This window comes from Megalobrama amblycephala, linkage group LG4 (genome assembly GCF_018812025.1).
Source record: "Megalobrama amblycephala isolate DHTTF-2021 linkage group LG4, ASM1881202v1, whole genome shotgun sequence".
Taxonomy (NCBI): Eukaryota; Metazoa; Chordata; class Actinopteri; order Cypriniformes; family Xenocyprididae; genus Megalobrama; species Megalobrama amblycephala.
Genome location: NC_063047.1, coordinates 2,522,228 through 2,543,576, shown reverse-complemented (window position 1 = coordinate 2,543,576; position 21,349 = coordinate 2,522,228). Strand labels below are relative to the sequence as shown.

At 39.0% G+C, this 21,349-nt stretch overlaps 1 protein-coding gene across 3 annotated transcripts; it reads right to left on the bottom strand.

Moving 5' to 3' along the window:
- Positions 1-4,833: 4,833 nt before the first annotated feature.
- LOC125266279 (cytosolic phospholipase A2 gamma-like) lies at positions 4,834-20,732 on the bottom strand. 3 transcript variants are annotated; one of them, XM_048186796.1, is made up of 15 exons: positions 20,611-20,732; positions 20,222-20,247; positions 19,900-20,011; positions 18,776-18,918; positions 18,494-18,695; positions 10,674-10,785; positions 10,459-10,599; positions 10,204-10,269; positions 10,075-10,113; positions 9,604-9,825; positions 8,461-8,604; positions 6,111-6,188; positions 5,892-6,046; positions 5,630-5,795; positions 4,834-5,550 (listed from the first exon to the last, which is right to left on the bottom strand). In XM_048186796.1, the coding sequence occupies exons 2-15, from the start codon at positions 20,245-20,247 to the stop codon at positions 5,384-5,386; spliced, it is 1,773 nt and encodes a 590-aa protein (XP_048042753.1). In that variant the 5' UTR covers positions 20,611-20,732; the 3' UTR covers positions 4,834-5,383. The 3 variants fall into 3 exon arrangements, with proteins under 3 accessions (XP_048042753.1, XP_048042752.1, XP_048042751.1); XM_048186795.1 differs by having other exon boundaries at positions 10,069-10,113; positions 19,900-20,008; positions 20,611-20,680; XM_048186794.1 differs by having other exon boundaries at positions 4,835-5,550; positions 10,069-10,113.
- Positions 20,733-21,349: the final 617 nt, after the last annotated feature.

The following is a 21,349-nucleotide window of genomic DNA, read 5'->3' as shown; positions in this document are numbered from 1 at the left end:
TAGGAAGCAGATGCAATCGCACTCTGTCTTTCACTTCGGAGCCAAACTTTGGTGTCCTACAGCTGACTAAGAAAACTGCTACAAGCCTCTTCGAGAAAGCGTTCAGCTTACCTGTGTTGGAGCGACGACACTGCAGCGAGGTCGCGAGCTGGAGCCGGGCAGAAACATCTGCTATCGATACAGAGTTCAACTCAACACAATCGCTGCGTCACGTGTTTGGGCAGCACGCTGAAGCGGCGTTTGTAGATAGTTCATGTTCTCATTGTGGGAACATGACTATCGCGGTGCTGAGATCGAGACTCTCGTTCCTTGGTTCTCAGGGAGCAGGGGTCCCCTCCCCTATGCCCCGTGCGGCCGTTTTTTCCGGCTCCGGTCAGAATGACGGTTCGTCTGCGTGTAGGCAGGGTGATTTGAGGATCACGGTGAGGGCTTCCCCGCCGAGCACTGCTCCGCAGGCCCCTGCCGCCTCTTCAGCACCGCAGCCCGTGGTGTTACCATCGTGCCTCACTGGGCCCTCTACGGAGCGTCCGGTGCTGACCTTTGGTGCACCTGCAGAGGATCAGATGTCGATCACGGCATCGGAAGGTGAGCAAGAGTCCTCGGAGAGGAAGACTCGGCCGCGCTGCTGCCCCAAGGGGCCTCAGCCTTCGCCAAGTCGGATCCTGAGTTGACTGCTGTGCTTTCCCGGGCGGCCGAGAAGGTCGGGCTCATATGGAATCCTCCACCGTGTCCTGGTCCTTCTCGGCTCAACGATTGGTACCTCGGGCCTTTCTTTCCGGAAGTGCACGACGAGGTGACTAAGTCCTGGCGGATGCCATATAGCGTTCGTTCGAGACCGGGTCCCTCGTCCTCCTTCACCACCCTGGATGGCGGAGAGGCTAAAGGCTACATGGGGATCCCCCCAGTCGAGCGGTCTGTAGCGATGCAGTTGTGTCCTACGGCCGCCGGCTGGCGCGGCGAACCACGCCTTCCGTCCCGGGCCTGTAAATTCTCCTCGAATCTGACGGAGAAAGCTTACAGAGCCTGTGGGCAGGCCGCCTCTGCCCTGCATGCCATGGCCCTTTTGCAGGTTTATCAGGCAAAAGCACTATTGGAGATGCCCCAGGGTGGCCTTGACCAACAGCTGCTTGGGGAGCTGCGTGCTGCCACCGACCTCGCCCTCCGGGCGACTAAGGTGACAGCACGCTCTGTTGGTCAGGCAATGTCTACACTTGTAGTCCAGCAGCGCCACTTATGGCTGAACCTGGCTGACATGAGGGAGACCGATAAATATCGGTTCCTGGACTCCCCGTGTCCCAGGCCGGCCTTTTCGGCGATGCGGTGGAGAGCTTCGCCCAACAGTTCTCCGCCGCCCAGAAGCAGTCTGAGGCCATTAAACATGTCTTGCCCCGCCGGCCAGCTGCTGCCTCCACACCGCCGGTGGCGCAACCTCAGCCTGCTCGTCGCCGAGGTTGCCCGCCCGCGTCGTCCTCCGCCCCTGCTAAGTTGGCAAAGCAGCAGCCTCCACCAGCCAAACAGCAGGGAGCCGGCAGCGGACGGAGCGCCCAGCCCGCTCAGGCCAAGCCAGGTGGCAAGAGATCGCAGAAGTCGCGATCCTGAGATTGGGCGACCTGGAGGAGGAAGTTGCAGCTCTTCGGGAGAGGATTCCATCGTCTCTCCCACCCCCGGAGGAGGGCATTTGTTTTGTCTGTTCCGCCGCTGGCTCTCCGGAGTTCAGCGGTACCCACTTCCTCACAAAAAGAGCTGTTTCCGAATCCTCCAGGTCACAAGAGGGCGCGTCTGTCTGGACCCGAGGCTCTGCCTTGTCGTCCGCAGCCCCCTCTCATCTCGCCAGTGGGTTCACACAGCCTCGACCATGGGGTGGGGTGCCACGTACGACGGGCATGCAGCTTCGGGACTGTGGACGGGACCACAGCTGCATTGGCATATCAATTGCCTCGAGTTGCTGGCAGTTCGTCTTGCACTGGGCCGCTTCAAGGAGCTGCTGACAGGCAAGCACGTTCTAGTCCGTTCAGACAACATCGCGATCGTGGCATACATCAACCATCAGGGTGGTCTACGCTCCCGTCACATGTCTCAACTCGCCCACCATCTCTTGTTATGGAGTCAGAAGCATCTGAGGTCGCTTCGTGCCATTCATGTCCCAGGTGTGCTCAACCGTGCAGCCGACGAGCTCTCACGGCAGCCTCCTCTTGCGGGCAAATGGAGGCTCCATCCCCAGGTGGTCCAGCTGATTTGGCAACACTTCGGCGAGGCGCAGATAGATCTGTTCGCCTCCCAGGAGACTGCAGATTGCCAGTGGTTCTTTTCCCTGACCGCGGGCACACTCGACACAGATGCCCTGGCACACAGCTGGCCCCGGGGCCTTCGCAAGTATGCGTTCCCCCCAGTGAGCCTTCTTGCACAGCTCTTGTGCAAAGTCAGGGAGGACGAGGAGCAGGTCTTGTTGGTGGCCCCGTATTGGCCCACCCGGACCTGGTTTTCGGACCTAATGCTCCTCACGACAGTCCCTCCTTGGCCCATTCCTCTGAGGAAGGATCTTCTGACTCAGAGAGGGGGCACCTTTTGGCACCCGCATCCCGACCTGTGGAACCTCCACGTTTGGTCCCTGGAGGTTCTAAGTGATCTCCCGCAGGCAGTTGCAGACACTATCACTTCCGCTAGAGCTCCTTTTACTAGGAACCTCTATGCGTTGAAATGGAACCTGTTCGTTGAATGGTGTTCCTCTCACCGAGAGGACCCCCGATCATGCTCGGTCAGATCTGTGCTTTCCTTCCTGCAAGAAGGCTTGGAGCGAAGGCTGTCTCCCTCCACCCTCAAGGTGTATGTTGCCGCTATTGCCGCACATCATGATGCAGTTGATGGGAAGTCCTTAGTCCAAGGTTCCTACCACTCCCTTCAGAGATCAGGTAGTGAACCTGCAAGCACTGCCTTCAGAGGAGGCAGACCCAGCTCTGGCTTTGCTCTGTCCAGTTTGCGCTCTGCGTGTTTACTTGGACAGAACTTGAAGCTTCAGGACCTCAGATCAGCTCTTTGTCTGTTACGGAGGCCAGCAGAAGGGAAAGGCTGTCTCCAAGCAGAGGATGGCCCACTGGATAGTGGATGCCATCGCCCTGGTGTACGATTCCCAGGGCGTGCTTTGCCCGTTCGGGTTGAGAGCCCATTCCACTAGAGGAGTGGCTTCTGCCAGGCCAACATCCGTCTCTGACGTTGTCTGTTGGCTTGGTTCCATATGTTGCGATCCCTCTACATGAGTGGTCCCATATGTGTATTGTCCACGGTCAAACTCCCTACGGTAAGCCCGTGTCTTCCCTTAGCAGAGCCAGCTCTGCTGTCACCTGTCAGATGAGTCTCCCCCTACCCAGGTGGAGCCATCCCAGGCACTTCATATGCGTACTGCCCCACGGGCCAGTCCATATGTGTATTCTCCACGTAAACTCCTCCCCCACAGGGTAGGTAGTGGCCTCCGCAGCGTCCCATTGGGTTCGCTTTTCCAGTTTAGTCTAGTTTACTTAGTGGGTATGTCGGAACAGCAGTAGACTCTCTCGGCGTAAGCTCGCCCCCTTCACCGTCCCAATTGGTGAGACGGGTGGTTAGAGCTTGCGCTGGGCACTGGAAGGGGTTTTGTAACTGTGGCGCTTTATTTGGGATCCCAATTCGTCGGTCACTACTGACGTATGTCGAACGTGACCGACTGAAAGGGAACGTCTCGGTTACGTATGTAACCCTCGTTCCCTGAAGGAGGGAACGGAGACGTACGTCCCGTCACCACAGTTTCTGTACCCTCGCTGCAGTGCGGACACCAGTTGTCTCCTCAGCGAAAAACAGAGTGTGATTGCATCTGCTTCCTATTTATATCCACCTGTTAAGGGCGGTGCGCATTATGCAAATATCGCACGCCAATGTTCATTGGCTTGTTTTAGGTCTCTCGAAGCTGATAGGGGTTCTCTAGCGATATCCCAATTCGTCGGTCACTACTGACGTACGTCTCCGTTCCCTCCTTCAGGGAACGAGGGTTACATACGTAACCGAGATGTTATTATTGCTCCATCTGCCATTTTTCGCTGTTGTCCTTGCTTGCTTACCTGCATAAAGTCTGATGATTCGACTGTGCTGCTCCAGACGATAATACTGGCTGCCCTTGTGTAATGCCTTGTACATGGGCTGGCATATGCAAATATTGGGGGCGTACATATTAATGATCCCAACTGTTGCGTCACTGTCAGTGTTATGTTGAGATTCTCCTGTTATTCGGAGGTCTTTTAAACAAATGAGATTTATATAAGAAGGAGGAAACAATGGTGTTTGAGACTCACTGTATGTCATTTCCATGTACTGAACTCTTGTTATTCAACTATGCCAAGGTAAATTAATTTTCCATTCTATGGCACCTTTAAAACACTGCATAGACATATAAACAACATTAAAAACTTGATTTTCACCCCAGGGGGACTTTAACTGATTAAATTTGATTGTTTTCACAAATGGGCTGGTTTATACTGCCTATTCTAAGAAAAAAAATTCTAAGGAATCAAATAGATGGGTCTTTGAAAATATGATTTCTAAACTAAAATCAAATAGATGCATCTAGTTAATAAACCATACCATTCATTCATTCATTCATTCATTTTTTTTAAGTGTATTTAACTCTGTTAAGAGCATAGAAGAAATTTCTGGGTAATTAAATTATTACACTGCTTATAAGGAAACCAAATCCTAACTCTTGTGGAATTAATAAAAACCCATTTTAAATACTGTATGTCCAAAATACTAGGGGGGAAAAATGATGAAACTCTGAATTGACCAGACAGCATTCAGGACCATAACTCTATTTTATTATAATCAGCATGCATGATGAAACATTAAAACATGCAGAAACATTTTAAACAGAATTAAAATGGAAACTAATGTCATTTTGCAGAAAAAAAAAACATAATGCTGACAGAAAAATAAATTTTTCCTAGAACTAATGTAAAGCCAAAACAATCTCTGTCCATTAATTTTCCTATTATCACTATGAAGCTGCTTTAAAACAATATGTATTGTGAAAAGCGTTATATAATTGAAGATGACCTGAAAGTAATGCATTACAGTATTGCAATACCCCCATTAAAAGTAACTATTGCGTTACTTAGTTACTTTTTAAGGAAAGTAATGTTACGTTACACAAACTTACGATTCCTCTCAACTTGGTGACAGGAGAGGCATCAGTCAATAAATGTGAAAACAAAGTGACTTATTTGAAAAAGTAACATTGCACATTTAAAAGTAATGCATTACTTGAAAAAAGTAATCTGATTACGTAACTCAAGTTACTTATAATGCGTTACCCCCAACACTGCTGATATGCAAATCAGTTTAGTCTATATTCAGATTTTAAACATTAACGTCTGGATCCTTTTTGCCCAACGGCCGCTCGGATCTCCTCCAGCAGACTGTCTTTGTTGTTTATGATGTTTTTTCCAGCGACCTCCACAAGATCAGTGATCATCTCAGCGTTGTAAGGACCTTGAAAAGTCGTATATTTTTTCCTCCAGGCCTCAATTTTGTCTGAAAAAACATTAACACTTAAATCAGAACACAGTTGATATTTCAGTTTCATTCAGGACATTGTAAGATTTTAACTTGCCTCCACAGTTGACCATATTAAAGAGAGGGATGTGGATCACGGTTGGAGTGTTTTGGCCTGTGAACACATAGAAGTCCATCGGTACCTCTGAGTGTCCACTGGGAATGTTGACCTCAGGGAAAGGGATGTTTAGTTCCTTGCACGTCTTGGCAGCTTCCTTCACTGTCTGTGGTGAAAAAGCATCACAATTGCTCTCATTTTTTTAAATCACTAACATTTTCTTATGAGTGAAACTGTAAAGAAATAAAAATGTGTATAATACCAAGAAAGGATCACCCTCACTGAAATCCAGTGAAATGATGAGGTCGATGTGTCTCTCTTTTCTCAGCACTGAGAAGTAGGGTGAGTTCAGCAACAGTCCGGCATCTTCATAGTCTCTCGTCTCAGTTTCCTGAAGAATGGAGGGAACTGCTTCACCTGAGGGATCACAGCATTATTATATTATTCACACAGAATTTCCAGTTAGCAGGTCTGTTCTTACCTGTCACGTTGTGGAGGAAGTTATGATTCCTGCCCCAGGTCCACTGATTCATGCATTTAATAATGCTCGTCCAAGCATCTGTAAAACAAATACACTCTTATTAATAAAGTTCTTCAGTTCTTAGGCTCAGTAAATAGTTCTTAAAGCTACACTATAGATGTGACTTTTGGCTCTCTAGTGGTTGAAGCAAAAACTACAAGTTACTTGCGGAGGAATATTGTTTTGATCATTAAGTGATGTGTGTTGTGGTTCGGCTCCTGTGCGGATGAATCTGATCAGTGCGAATGTCACTAACGACATCAAAACTCCCCCCAAAAAATAAAGAAAGAAAGACGGGTATCTGAAAAATATGACTTATGAGCAGGTAAGTAGCTTGTAGGGAGCCAATATGCCGAACACACTGAGACAACTTAAGGCGTACAAATATAAATGAAAAATAAAAAGATAATTGCGACTTTTTATTATTTTTATTATTATTATTAATTCTGACTTCTTTCTTGCAGTTGCTTTGCAGTTCTTTCTCACAATTCTGACGTTTTCTCAGAATTGCAAGATATAAAGTCATAATTGCAAGTTATAAAGTCAGAATTGCGAGATATAAAGTCAGAATTGTGAGAAAAAAGTCAGAATTGCAAGTTATAATGTCAGAATTGCAAGTTATATGGTCAGAGTTGTGAGTTATAATGCCAGATTTGCAAGAAAAAAAGTCAGAATTGCATCATATAAAGAATTGTGAGATATAAAGTCAAAATTGTGAGGAAAAAAAGTCAGAATTGTGAGTTATAATGTCAGAACTGCAAGAAAAAAGTCAAAATTGTGAGATAAAAGTCAGAATTGCGAGAAAAAAGTCAGAATTACGAGTTATAAAGTCAGAATTGTGGGTTATAAAGTCAGAATTGCATCATATAAAGTAAGAATTGCGAGAAAAAGAGAACTGCATGAAACAAAGTCAGAATTGCATCATATAAAGTCAGAACTGTGAGATATAAAGTCAGAATTGTGAGATACAAAGTCAGAATTGTGAGTTATAAAGTCAGAATTGCGAGAAAAAAGTCAGAATTGCGAGAAAAAAGTCAGAATTGCGAGAAAAAAGTCAAAATTGTGAGTTATGATGTCTGAATTGTGAGATATAATGTCAGAATTGTGAGATATAAAGTCGATATTCTGTGATAACACAATTGCGAGAAAAAAAAGTCGGAAACTCACAAAAAAGTTGCAAATACCTTTTTTTATGGCAGAAACAAGCTTCCATAGCTATGCTAGCTATGTTGATTCATGTTTTATTATGAGTCCTGTCACTTTCATGTTTTGCTTGTAAACTCGTTTAGTTTCAATGTTCATTTGTTGTGGATTCAAGCTATTACAACACCTTCCACTGCATATAGTAGCCTGAATGTGTTTTAAGTTATTGGACAGATAGACCTAAACACTGAAGTATGCAGTTTCACACAAAATCCATCCCGACAGCTGTCAAATATAAATAGACTGATTATTATAGGTTTACAGTGGTGATTTGGGGTAAGGCAAAACCACGGTTTGACAGTTGGATTTGTAATACACTCGCTCGTTATTTACATTTTGTTCATTTTGACATAGTGCAGTTTTGAGTACCTTTAAAATACAATGTTGGCTGTGTAGACTTATTCTTGGCTACATGTTTCATTGCAGGATCAGACGAGTATTTTTGTAATGTAATTAAACTGGTTTTCAAAAGAAGTAGAGAATAAAAAGTTATTTCAATCTTAAAGCACATCTCAGTTGAGGGTATTAAGATTTTAAATGTACAGTGGCTTATGTATCTGGCTATAAAATCAAAAGTGAATTACAATTTCATATTAGACACACTGATGGACTGACCACTCAAAAAGCAAATTAGGCCTAAATGTATTTGAATTGCATATAATATTTCCACCCATTTGAATAACACAGTTTTAACACAAACTTAATGTGATGCATATTTGTCAGTCATACATAAATTAATCAGTTCAGATTTCTATTAAGTTTTTTTTTTATTCACAATAACCAGGTATATATGTATTGATAAATCTCATTCATTTGAACTAATTGAATGTTGCTTGTTCCACAGCTAGCCATATTTTATTATTTTTCATATTTCTTCTACAATTAACAGATTTATGCTGAAGGCTTTTTGAAAATATGGTTTATATTATGATAATCAAATAGTTGACTGACAAATATGCATCACATTAAGTTTATTAGTTTGTATTAAAGCAATGGATGGGCAATTTTGAATACATAAATCTTAAGGTGTTTATATCAGCATCCCCATGATATAGAAAAGTGGTGTGTAGAATATGGATGCATGGATATCAGAAACTGTTCAACGTACCAAATGGCCATAATTGGATCCAACCACTCAATTTGTTGCATACATTCAAGCTGTAACCCTTCATATTCGTTTTATCTGCTTCTTCATCAGCAGCGCACCCTGGTCCCATTAGCAACATTGGCGGATTTTGGCCTTTAGAGAGGTCTGTAAAAAGACGTGACGTGTACATTAGTGAGTTCTTCTTATTCTAGTGTTGTCAAAAATAGACTGTAATATATTTTTTAAATTACATTTAATCATTAAACAGATGCTTTTATCCAAAGTGACTTAGGAATTACACATTTAATAACCGATATGAAATATGGCCTTTTGTATTTTTTTACAGTATTTCATATTTAACATAGTTTACTTCTCAAATCTGTCAATAAAGGCCTGTTCACACCAAGGATGATAACCATTTTAGTGTTCACACATCATTCAGACCAATGCACAATATCATTCTGTTTATTAAAGGGCTAGTTCACCGAAAAATGAAAATTCTTGTTCTAAACCTATATGAATTTCATTATTCTGAACACAAAAGAAGATATTTTGAAGAATGTCTGTAACCAAACAGTTGATGGGCCCCACTGACTTTTTTTTCTACTATGAAAGTCAATGTCCATCAACTGTTTAGTTACACACAATCTTTAAAATATCTACAAATGAAAGAAACTAATTGAGGGTGAGTAAATTAGGACAGATTTGTCATTTCTGGGTGAACAATGCCGTGACTCCAACCTCAATTTTATGAAGTGACGTGAGTGCTTTGTTTGTGCAAAAAACAAAATGTAGCACTTTATTTACAAAATATTAATCCTTATATTAATATTTATATTTTAGGTGAACTAACCCTTTAAGCACAAGCTGCAGTTTTATCATCTGTCGCTTTAAATGCTCGAGCTCTTTAAGCAGGATGGATTCTGATTGGCTGTCAATGTTTTTATCGTTCATCAGCTGGAAGAAATCGTTCTGAAAGTGATTCCAATGACATTGTTTCTTTGCGCCGTTACAGTTGTGGTGTGGACTCTGCTATTCTTTTATAGTGATTTTAGAACAATATCTTTACCGTTATCATCCTCGGTGTGAATGGGCTTTAAAACTGTAATTAAGACGTGAACACAAGGCTGTGATGGACATACAGACCAATCAGTGGCTTGTTACCGTTCAGTGATGTCCTGATGGATTCATCAAGAGCAGAAGTATCTTCCCCAGTCAAAGTAGAAAGATTCATGTCCATGAGTTGCATAAGCACCTGGTAACACTCTTCTGTAGCTGGAGAGTTTGGATCTTGTTCTTCTGGTGCCCCAAGTAACCCCGGAAAGTCTTCTCCTGACCCTGGTCCAAAGCCTCCTGCCAATGCTTGCAGTCTCATCCCATTCTGTTCTATATATATATATATATATATATATATATTGATAATAATCAGAAATGTCACTGAAGACTGGAGTAATTTACTATATATTCACATATAAAACAGCTACTTTAAATTGTAATAATATTTCACAACATTACTGTTTTTGTTATATTTTTGATCAAATAGCCTGGGTGAGCAAAAGAGACTTCTTTCAAAAACATAAACTAAATACATAAATACAACTTATAAATGAAGCCTGAGAAATGCTTTACCCTTCCCCATTTCCTCAAGTACTGTTTCCTTTTGTTGAAATAAATCTGAAAAATAAATAAATAAATAAATCAAATCAAATGGATGGTAATGAAATAACTGTTAAATAAATTTAAGCCAAATTCAGTTCTCGGAACCTTTTATATTTTGCCAGAGGAGTTTCTTAATCTCCACTTCATCAGCTAAAGCGCTTCCGCATAGAGCTGCAGAAAAACAGACAGTAAAACACTGGACACAGGTACAAAATAACACAATGTAAATAACACAATTTTTGTTTTATGCAATAAGCTAATAATATAGACTCGAATTTTAGGTAAATGATGTGCAGTGTGTAATGTAGAATATAAACTGATATTACAAATATTAAACTCCCCTTTAACAGAGTTTGTTACCTTGCAGGTACAGCATGTCAAATTCACCCTGCTGATATTTCTTGGATCCTTTGTGAAACTTGCTGCCAAAGTTGGAGGCGTCCACAAACGCTCCAGTGAGAGAATAACCTGCTTCATGAGGAGTGATCTCGAACCAGGGGTCTGCAGACAGAAACACGTCTATATAACAACTGAAACAAACACATTATCTCTCTCTCTTTCAGACAAACACAGACCTCCGATATTGTGGTGTTTGCACTTCTTGTCGATCACGGTGTAGATGGGAAACGGGACTTTACCGTCTTTACTGTGCTGGCTCCACTGCTCTGTGAGTGTGTGTTCGTCGATCTATAGCGAACACAGTATTCACAGCTTCATGTTATTGTAGAGACCGGGGACAAACACATTCAATTTCTTCAATCACCAACAAGTTCAACTTAAAACTTGTGCAACATTTTCACAGGAAATATAACTCCCTGACTTAGTGAGAAATGTTCAGAATAAAACTGACTTTGACGTACAAAAGTCAAAAGTATGGCGGCATTTTATTGCCATTAAAGGATTAGTTCACTTTTAAATAAATTTTTCCTGATAATTTACTCACCCCCATGTCATCCAAGATGTTCATGTCTTTCTTTCGTCAGCTGAAAAGAAATTAAGATTTTTGATGAAAACATTCCAGGATTTTTCTCCATATAGTGGACTTCAATGGGCTCCAAACGGTCAAAGGTCAAAATTACAGTTTCAGTGCAGCTTCAAAGGGCTTTAAACGATACCAGACGAGGAATACAACAGTATATGCTTTATAAACACAAAATGTCGCCTTCAAAACGCTTACGCTGTATGTCCTACGCCTTTCTTATTCTACTTATGGAAAAAAACAAAACTGGCGAGGCGTTCGTTCCGTAAGTAGAATAGGTCACTGAAGCTGCACTGAAGCTGTAATTTTGACCTTATAACCGTCTGGAGGCCATTGAAGTCCACTATATTGAGAAAAATCCTGGAATGTTTTCATCAAAAACCTTCATTTCTTTTCGACTGACGAAAGAAAGACATGCACATCTTGGATGACATGGGTTTGAGTAAATAATCAGGAAAAGTTTATTTAAAAGTGGACTAATCCTTTAATAACCGAGCACACAACTGATGCTTGCGCACTCAGTAAATCACCTTCGTGAGAGGATAAGAGAGCTACACGTGAGGAAACGGGTATAGGGTGTGTTTTAAGCATTTACTTTGCTAACTAAGCAATCAGTCGTGTTAACTCTCGCGTACCTTGCCGTGCAGAAGCCTTGACCAATATGGAAGGCCAAAAGGTTCAAAAACATGTGAAATTTAACACATCAACAACATGTGAAATACGTGCAAACAACACGTATCTCACGTGTGAAATGAGCGTATTTTGGAGTGTGTTAAATTTCACGTGTTTTTGAACCTTTTGGCCTTCCATAGAGAAGCATCTGGATAATGTAAGTCTGAATAACGTGCATGTGGATAAAATGTTTAATATTTTAGCTTTATCACTTAACTCCGAATTTATATCTTGAAATTCTGATTTTATATCATGTAAGTCCAAGTTTATATCTCACAATTCTGACTTTATATCACGCAAGTCCGAGTTTATATATCTCAATTCTGACTTTATATCACACAAGTGCAAGTTTATATCTCCAATTCTGACTTTCTATCTCTCAATTTTGACTTTATATCACACAAGTGCAAGTTTATATCTCCAATTCTGACTTTCTATCTCTCAATTTTGACTTTATATCACGCAAGTCCGAGTTTATATCTTGCAATTCTGACTTTATATCTCGCAATTCTGACTTTATATATCGCAATTCTGACTTTATATCATGCAATTCTGAATATATATCATGCAAGTCAGACTTTATATCTCGCAATTCTGACTTTATATCATGCAAGTCCGAGTTTATATCTTGCAATTCTGACTTTATATCTCGCAATTCTGACTTTATATCTTACACTTCTGACTTTATATTTTGCAATTCTGACTTTATATGACGCAAGTCCGAGTTTATATCTCACAATTCTGACTTTATATCTCGCAATTCTGCTTTAATTCTGACTTTATATCACGCAAGTCCGAGTTTATATCTCACAATTCTGGGTTTATATCTTGCAATTCTGACTTTATATCATGCAAGTCCGAGTTTATATCTCACAATTCTGGGTTTATATCTCGCAATTCTGACTTCATATCTTGCAATTCTGACTTTATATCACGCAAGTCCGAGTTTATATCTCACAATTCTGGGTTTATATCTTGCAATTCTGACTTTATATCACGCAAGTCCGAGTTTATATCTCACAATTCTGGGTTTATATCTTGCAATTCTGACTTTATATCTTGCAATTCGACTTTATATCACTTTATATCACGCAAGTCCGAGTTTATATCTCACAATTCTGCCTTTATATCACGGTTTATATCTCGCAATTCTGACTTTATATCTTGCAATTCGGACTTTATATTATGCGAATTCTGTCTGAGTTATATCTCACAATTCTGCAATTCTGCTTTATATCTTTATATCAAGCAAGTCCCAGTTTATATCTCGCAATTCTGACTTTATATCTCGCAATTCTGGCTTTATATCATGCAACTCCGAGTTTATATCTTGCAATTCTGACTTTATAACTTGCAATTCTGACTTTATATCTTACAATTCTGACTTTATATTATGCGAGTCCAACTTATATCTCGCAATTCTGCCTTTATATCAAGCAAGTCCCACTTTATATCTCGCAATTCTGCCTTTATATCACGCAAGTCCCAGTTTATATCTCCCAATTCTGACTTTATATCACGTAAGTCTGAGTTTATATCACGTAAGTCCAAGTTTATATCTCACAATTCTGGGTTTATATCTTGCAATTCTGACTTTATATCACGCAAGTCCGAGTTTATATCTCACAAATCTGGCTTTATATCTCGTTTATATCTTGCAATTCTGACTTTCTGCCTTTATATCTCGCATTCTGCAAGTCCGAGTTTATATCTCACAATTCTGGGTTTATATCTCGCAATTCTGACTTTATATCTTGCAATTCTGACTTTATATGACGCAAGTCCGAGTTTATATCTCACAAATCTGGGTTTATATCTTGCAATTCTGACTTTATATCACGCAAGTCCGAGTTTATATCTCACAAATCTGGGTTTATATCTTGCAATTCTGACTTTATATCATGCAAGTCCGAGTTTATATCTCACAATTCTGGGTTTATATCTCGCAATTCTGACTTTATATCTTGCAATTCTGACTTTATATGACGCAAGTCCGAGTTTATATCTCACAATTCTGGGTTTATATCTTGCAATTCTGACTTTATATCACGCAAGTCCGAGTTTATATCTCACAAATCTGGGTTTATATCTTGCAATTCTGACTTTATATCATGCAAGTCCGAGTTTATATATCACAATTCTGGGTTTATATCTCACAATTCTGACTTTATATCTTGCAATTCTGACTTTATATCACGCAAGTCCGAGTTTATATCTCACAATTCTGGGTTTATATCTTGCAATTCTGACTTTATATCACGCAAGTCCGAGTTTATATCTCACAATTCTGAGTTTATATCTAGCAATTCTGACTTTATATCACGCAAGTCCGAGTTTATATCTCACAATTTTGGGTTTATATCTCGCAATTCTGACTTTATATCACGCAAGTCCGAGTTTATATCTCACAATTCTGGGTTTATATCTCGCAATTCTGCCTTTATATCAAGCAAGTCCCAGTTTATATCTCGCAATTCTGACTTTATATCTCGCAATTCTGGCTTTATATCATGCAACTCCGAGTTTATATCTTGCAATTCTGACTTTATAACTTGCAATTCTGACTTTATATCATGCAAGTGCAAGTTTATATCTCGCAATTCTGACTTTATATCACGCAAGTCCGAGTTTATATCTCGAAATTCTGACTTTATATCTGCAAGTCCGTGTTTATATCTCGCAATTTTGGCTTTATATCTCGCAATTCTGGCTTTATATCACGCAAGTCTGAGTTTATATCTCGCAAGTCTGAGTTTATATCTCGCAATTCTGCCTTTATATCTCGCAATTCTGACTTTATGTCACAAAAGTATGAGTTTATATCACGCAATTCTGACTTTATATTTCGCAATTCTGACATTATATCACGCAATTCTGACTTTATATCTTGCAATTCTGACTTTAAATCACGCAAGTCTGAGTTTATATCTCACAATTCTGACTTTATATCACGTAAGTCTGAGTTTATATCTCGCAATTCTGCCTTTATATCACGCAAGTCTGAGTTTATATCTCACAATTCTGGCTTTATATCATGCAAGTCTGAGTTTATATCGCACAATTCTGCCTTTATATCTCGCAATTCTGACTTTATATCACATAAGTCTGAGTTTATATCACGCAATTCTGACTTTATATCTCGCAATTCTGACTTTATATCACGTAAGTCTGAGTTTATATCATGTAAGTCTGAGTTTATATCACGCAATTCCGAGTTTATATCTCGCAATTCTGACTTTATATCACGTAAGTCTGAGTTTATATCACGCAAGTCTGACTTTAAGAGGTGTTAGAGAGGCCAGCAGGGGGTGCTCACCCTGTGGTCTGTGTGGGTCCTAACACCCCAGTATAGTGATGGGGACACTATACTGACAAAAAGCACCGTCCTTCGGATGAGACGTTAAACCGAGGTCCTGACTCTCTGTGGTCATTAAAAATCCCAGGATGTCCTTCGAAAAGAGTAGGGGTGTAACCCCGACATCCTGGCCAAACTTGCCCATTGGCCTCTGTCCATCATGGCCTCCTAATCATCCCTATACACTGATTGGCTTCATCACTCTGTCTCCTCTCTACCAATAAGCTGGTGTGTGGTGGGCGTTCTGGCGCAATATGGCTGCCGTCGCATCATCCAGGTGGATGCTGCACATTGGTGGTAGATTTCCCCCTCCAAATATGTAAAGCGCTTTGAGTGCCCAGAAAAGCGCTATATAAATGTAAGGATTATTATTATTATTATTATTAAATCTCGCAATTCTGACTTTATATCACGCAAATCCGAGTTTATATCTCGCAATTCTGACTTTATATCTTGCAATTCTGACTTTATATCACGCAAGTCCAAGGTCATATCACGCAACTCAGCGTTAATATCTCGCAATTCTGCCTTAATATCATGCAATTCCAAGTTTATATCTTGCAATTCTGGCTTTATATCACGCAAGTCTGAGTTTATATCTCGCAATTCTGACTTTATATCTTACAATTCTGACTTTATATTATGCGAGTCTGAGTTATATCTCGCAATTCTGCCTTTATATCAAGCAAGTCCCAGTTTATATCTCGCAATTCTGACTTTATATCTCGCAATTCTGGCTTTATATCATGCAACTCCGAGTTTATATCTTGCAATTCTGACTTTATAACTTGCAATTCTGACTTTATATCATGCAAGTGCAAGTTTATATTCCGCAATTCTGACTTTATATCATGCAAGTGCAAGTTTATATTCCGCAATTCTGACTTTATATCACGCAAGTCCGAGTTTATATCTCGAAATTCTGACTTTATATCTGCAAGTCCGAGTTTATATCTCGCAATTCTGGCTTTATCTCTCGCAATTCTGCCTTTATATCTCGCAATTCTGACTTTATATCACAAAAGTATGAGTTTATATCTCGTAATTCTGACTTTATATCATGTAAGTCTGAGTTTATATCACGCAACTCCGAGTTTATATCTCGCAATTCTGCCTTTATATCACGCAAGTCCGAGTCTATATCTCACAATTCTGGCTTTATATCTCGCAATTCCGGCTTTATATCATGCAAGTCTGAGTTTATATCTCGCAATTCTGCCTTTATATTACGCAAGTCCGAGTTTATATCTCACAATTCTGGCTTTATATCTCGCGATTCTGGCTTTATATCACGCAAGTCCGAGTTTATATCTCACAATTCTGGCTTTATATCTCGCAATTCTGGCTTTATATCATGCAAGTCTGAGTTTATATCTCACAAGTCTGAGTTTATATCTCGCAATTCTGCCTTTATATCTCGCAATTCTGCCTTTATATCTTGCAATTCTGACTTTATATCACAAAAGTATGAGTTTATATCACACAATTCTGACTTTATATCTCGCAATTCTGACTTTAAATCACGCAAGTCGGAGTTTATATCTCGCAATTCTGACTTTATATCACGTAAGTCTGAGTTTATATCATGCAACTCAGAGTTTATATCTCACAATTCTGGCTTTATATCTCGCAATTCTGGCTTTATATCATGCAAGTCTGGCTTTATATCATGCAAGTCTGAGTTTATATCTCGCAATTCTGCCTTTATATCTCGCAATTCTGACTTTATATCACGCAAGTCTGAGTTTATATCTCGCAATTCTGACTTTATATCACGTAAGTCTGAGTTTATATCACGCAACTCAGAGTTTATATCTCACAATTCTGGCTTTATATCTCGCAATTCTGCCTTTATATCTCGCAATTCTGACTTTATATCACATAAGTCTGAGTTTATATCATGCAATTCTGCCTTTATATCTCGCAATTCTGACTTTATATCACGCAAGTCTGAGTTTATATCTCGCAATTCTGACTTTATATCACGTAAGTCTGAGTTTATATCACGCAACTCCAAGTTTATATCTCACAATTCTGCCTTTATATAACGCAAGTCTGAGTTTATATCTCACAATTCTGGCTTTACATCTCGCAATTCTGGCTTTATATCACATAAGTTTGAGTTTATATCACGCAATTCTGACTTTATATCTCGCAATTCTGACTTTATATCATGTAAGTCTGAGTTTATATCACGTAAGTCTGAGTTTATATCACGCAATTCCGAGTTTATATCTCGCAATTCTGACTTTATATCTCGCAATTCTGACTTTATATCACGCAAGTCTGAGTTTATATCTCGCAATTCTGACTTTATATCACGTAAGTCTGAGTTTATATCACGCAACTCCGAGTTTATATCTCACAATTCTGCCTTTATATAACGCAAGTCTGAGTTTCTATCTCGCAATTCTGCCTTTATATCTCGCAATTCTGACTTTATATCACATAAGTTTGAGTTTATATCACGCAATTCTGACTTTATATCTCGCAATTCTGACTTTATATCACGTAAGTCTGAGTTTATATCACGCAATTCCGAGTTTATATCTCGCAATTCTGACTTTATATCTCTCAATTCTGACTTTATATCACGCAACTCCGAGTTTATATCTCGCAATTCTGACTTTATGTCTTGCAATTCTGACTTTATATCACGCAAGTCCGAGTTTATATCTCACAATTCTGGGTTTATATCTAACAATTCTGCCTTTATATCACGCAAGTCCGAGTTTACATCTCGCAATTCTGGCTTTATATCACGCAAGTCCAAATATTCCTTGCAATTCTGACCTTATATCACGCAAGTGTGAGTTTATATCTCAGAATTGTGACTTTATATCACATTAAGTGTGAGTTTCATTCAGTCGACCACTTTTGAATCACTGAGTAAACTGCAAGATATCAATAACTTGTTCTTGGTAAAAATGCTATTTACTTAAGTTGAGAAATTCATTTTTTGCAGATGAACTATACAAATTGTTAGTTCATCACATAGGCTAAGTCTTACTTCAATGGATTAATTATTCATAATATCACGTTAATATTTTCACATATCTGTGTATTCATTTTGTGTTTTACTATATATCAACATAGGCAACAACTCGACTTCTCTGTGTAGTAATAATATTTTAGAATTAGACATTTTAGAAATAGATATTTTGATGTGCTTAATAGAAGTTTTTTTTTTTTTTTTTAATTAATTAATTTATTTATTTTAAGTATGATAATTGCTTTGTGGTCCCTGTAAGGAAATCCAACTGTTTCGCATATTAATGGACTCAAATGTCTATGTCTGGCCATAAATCCACAAGAAATATGAATTATTGCTTGCTTTGGTGTCACTCCTCATAGTCTTTGTGCCACCCATGAATAGGCTATTTACAGACCTCTTTCACAAATGACGTTATGACCATCACTGCCCAGATATCAGTCAGACTGAAGTGGTCTTTCTCATAGTAATATTTCTTCAGTTTGCTGAATGCTTCTTTCCAGCTGACTTTAGGACCGCTGAGTCTCTTGACGATCTTGTCTTTCACAGTCTCTAGTTTGGTGGACCAGTCTGGTTCCTGATATACGGAGGCCATACACCTTCAGAGGAAGAATATGAGAATTTTGGCATTCAATCTCTGTGTGTGTGTGTGTGAGAGAGTGTGTCTCAGTGTTCATACCAGGTGGATCCAGAGACTCCGCTCAGATAAAGGATGGAGTCCAGAAGACCTGTTTTCTGGAGCTGAACCAGGGATCCCAGCAATCCCACCATGGCTCTTTCTCCTCCTCCAGAACCCAGTAAGGCAATGTTTGGCACCTCATCCTGAAACACACACCACTCAAAGCATCACACAGCAATGAAGGGGGACGCTCTAAAATGTTGAGAGTGCAAAATAGACATATCCAACCCTCCAACACCCTCCCACACACACACATATATATGAACTACGACTAACACAGAACAAGTTTTTGCAAATGTGTGAAATAAAAACAATAATTCAGCCATGAAGCAGTAAAAAAAATAAAAAAAACAGAAAAACCAGGAAGGTTTTTCACACTGTAACAAAATGGTAAAATTGAGCCAAAACACTCAAATAAGAGGTTGAAATCAGACCCAGATTTATTAAGCTGCGATAAAACATACCTGTTTATTTTTGTTCAGACCTCTGTGTTCAGGTTTGACTGTATAAAATTAATGCAAAAACTGACACTTCAAATTAACATTAAAACAAACAAACAAACCTAAACTTGACAAAAAGTAGTCATTGAGAGAGTCTAAGTATAAATACAAATCTCAATAAAAAAAGTATTTATGTCTAAAAACACTAGATAATTTATAAGCCACTTAATATAGAACTATACAGGAATCTAATGGTTACAGCATGGCGTTACAAAAGTTTTTCTTTTTTTACTCCCACCAGATGGCACTAAACTACTGCTACTGGAATACTGCTTTAATAGAAAAATAAGAACAAAATCGTGTATTATTTTCTCAGTGGGGAAAATTGTATAAATATTGCATATAGTATCATAAAATTCCCTCAAAAATTTGTATAATAATCAAAAAATTCTATTGAACAAATATATTTAATTTGTTTTCCTGGGGGGGAAAACATTTACATTTTAAGGCTTAGGTCATTTTTGACCGTGAAAAAGTTAAGTGTGACCGTTAAACGAAGAGGACCAGAGGGTTAAGAGAGTGAAATGAATGTAACATATGATGTTCATCGGCCACAGCACCATTCACAGGTCATCTCAAATATATATATATATATATATATGTATATGAAATAAGAAGCTTTACCTGACTGCACTCTATCTGAAGCTTCTTCAGGCTTTGTAGAACAGATTTTCTCCTTCCGTCTATAAACTCTGATTCATTCTTATTCAGAGAGGGTTCGATTCGCACCTCACTGCTGCAGCGACAGACAGAACAGTCCTGAATTTAATTTATTCGATATTTAGATATTGAATATTGTAGGTTTCAAGGTTTCAATGCAATTAAGTCTGCTGTTTATTTTGAACAGTTATTCTTTTAGTTTTCCTGTTTGTTGTAGACTTTAATTGTGTAAGTAAGAGTACAAAACTTATTTTAATGCTTCCATGAATCTGAGCAGATTACACACCTTTCCTGGGGTTTGGATGCACTCATCTATAAAACAATAGAGTCCACATGCAAGTCAGTTTCTGTTATTTGAGATTTTATATATATATATATATATATATATATATATATATATATATATATATATATATATAAGAACATTACACAGATTTTGATGTATAGAAAATTGAAAACTATCACTGAAATGATTGTTTATTTATACACTTTTGAAAGTGTGCAGGTCTCTGCTGTTGACCAAGTTAAATTGGTTTAAAAGTTAATTACAGAAAAATGCTGGATTTGTTCATAATATGATTGTCAAATGCAATTTATAATGCCATTAAACCTTTTAACTGCCTTGCTATTGTTAAAGCAACATTATTTACCTTAAGCTTAAAAGTATATACTTACTATTCCTGTAAATCCTGAGTCTTCACTCTTCACCAGCAGCACCACAGCAGCTGTTATCTTGACATAAAGACAGAAGATGCTCTTTATATGGCTATGACACTACACTGCAAGTCCATAAATAATCATGACGGTGAGGTTATTATACAAAATTATACAATCATTCACAAGGGCTGCGTTTACACTGACACAAAAAAACAGATTTTTTGCTCACATCTGACACAGATCTGAATTTGTTGCACATGTGTAAACACAAAAAAATGCACGAGATCTGATTTTTTCACATTGATCTGAGCCACTTCCAAATGTGGTTTTAAATCAGATACATATCCGATATCTGGACATGAGACCTATATGGCAAGCCATTTTGACTTTTATTAATTCTCAGGATATGACTTCTTGATATCAAAAATTCAGTTCTTGATATCAGGAATTACATTTCCACTATAAAAACTATAATTCTTGATATCTGTACTTGTTTTTTCACTAGTGAAATGTCACCATAGGCTGCCATTCAAATTTAATTGTTGATATCAAGAATTGATTTCTTACTAGTTGAATTTCTAATTTCACATATCAGAAATACAATTCTTACTAATAAAAAAATCATAATTTTTATTATCAATAATTACTTTGTTACTATATAGTGCAAATGTTGATATCAACTATTGAACTGCTACTCGTTTCTGATATCATGAATGTGATTGTTACTGTAAGAAAGCCATTTTAGATATCTAAAATT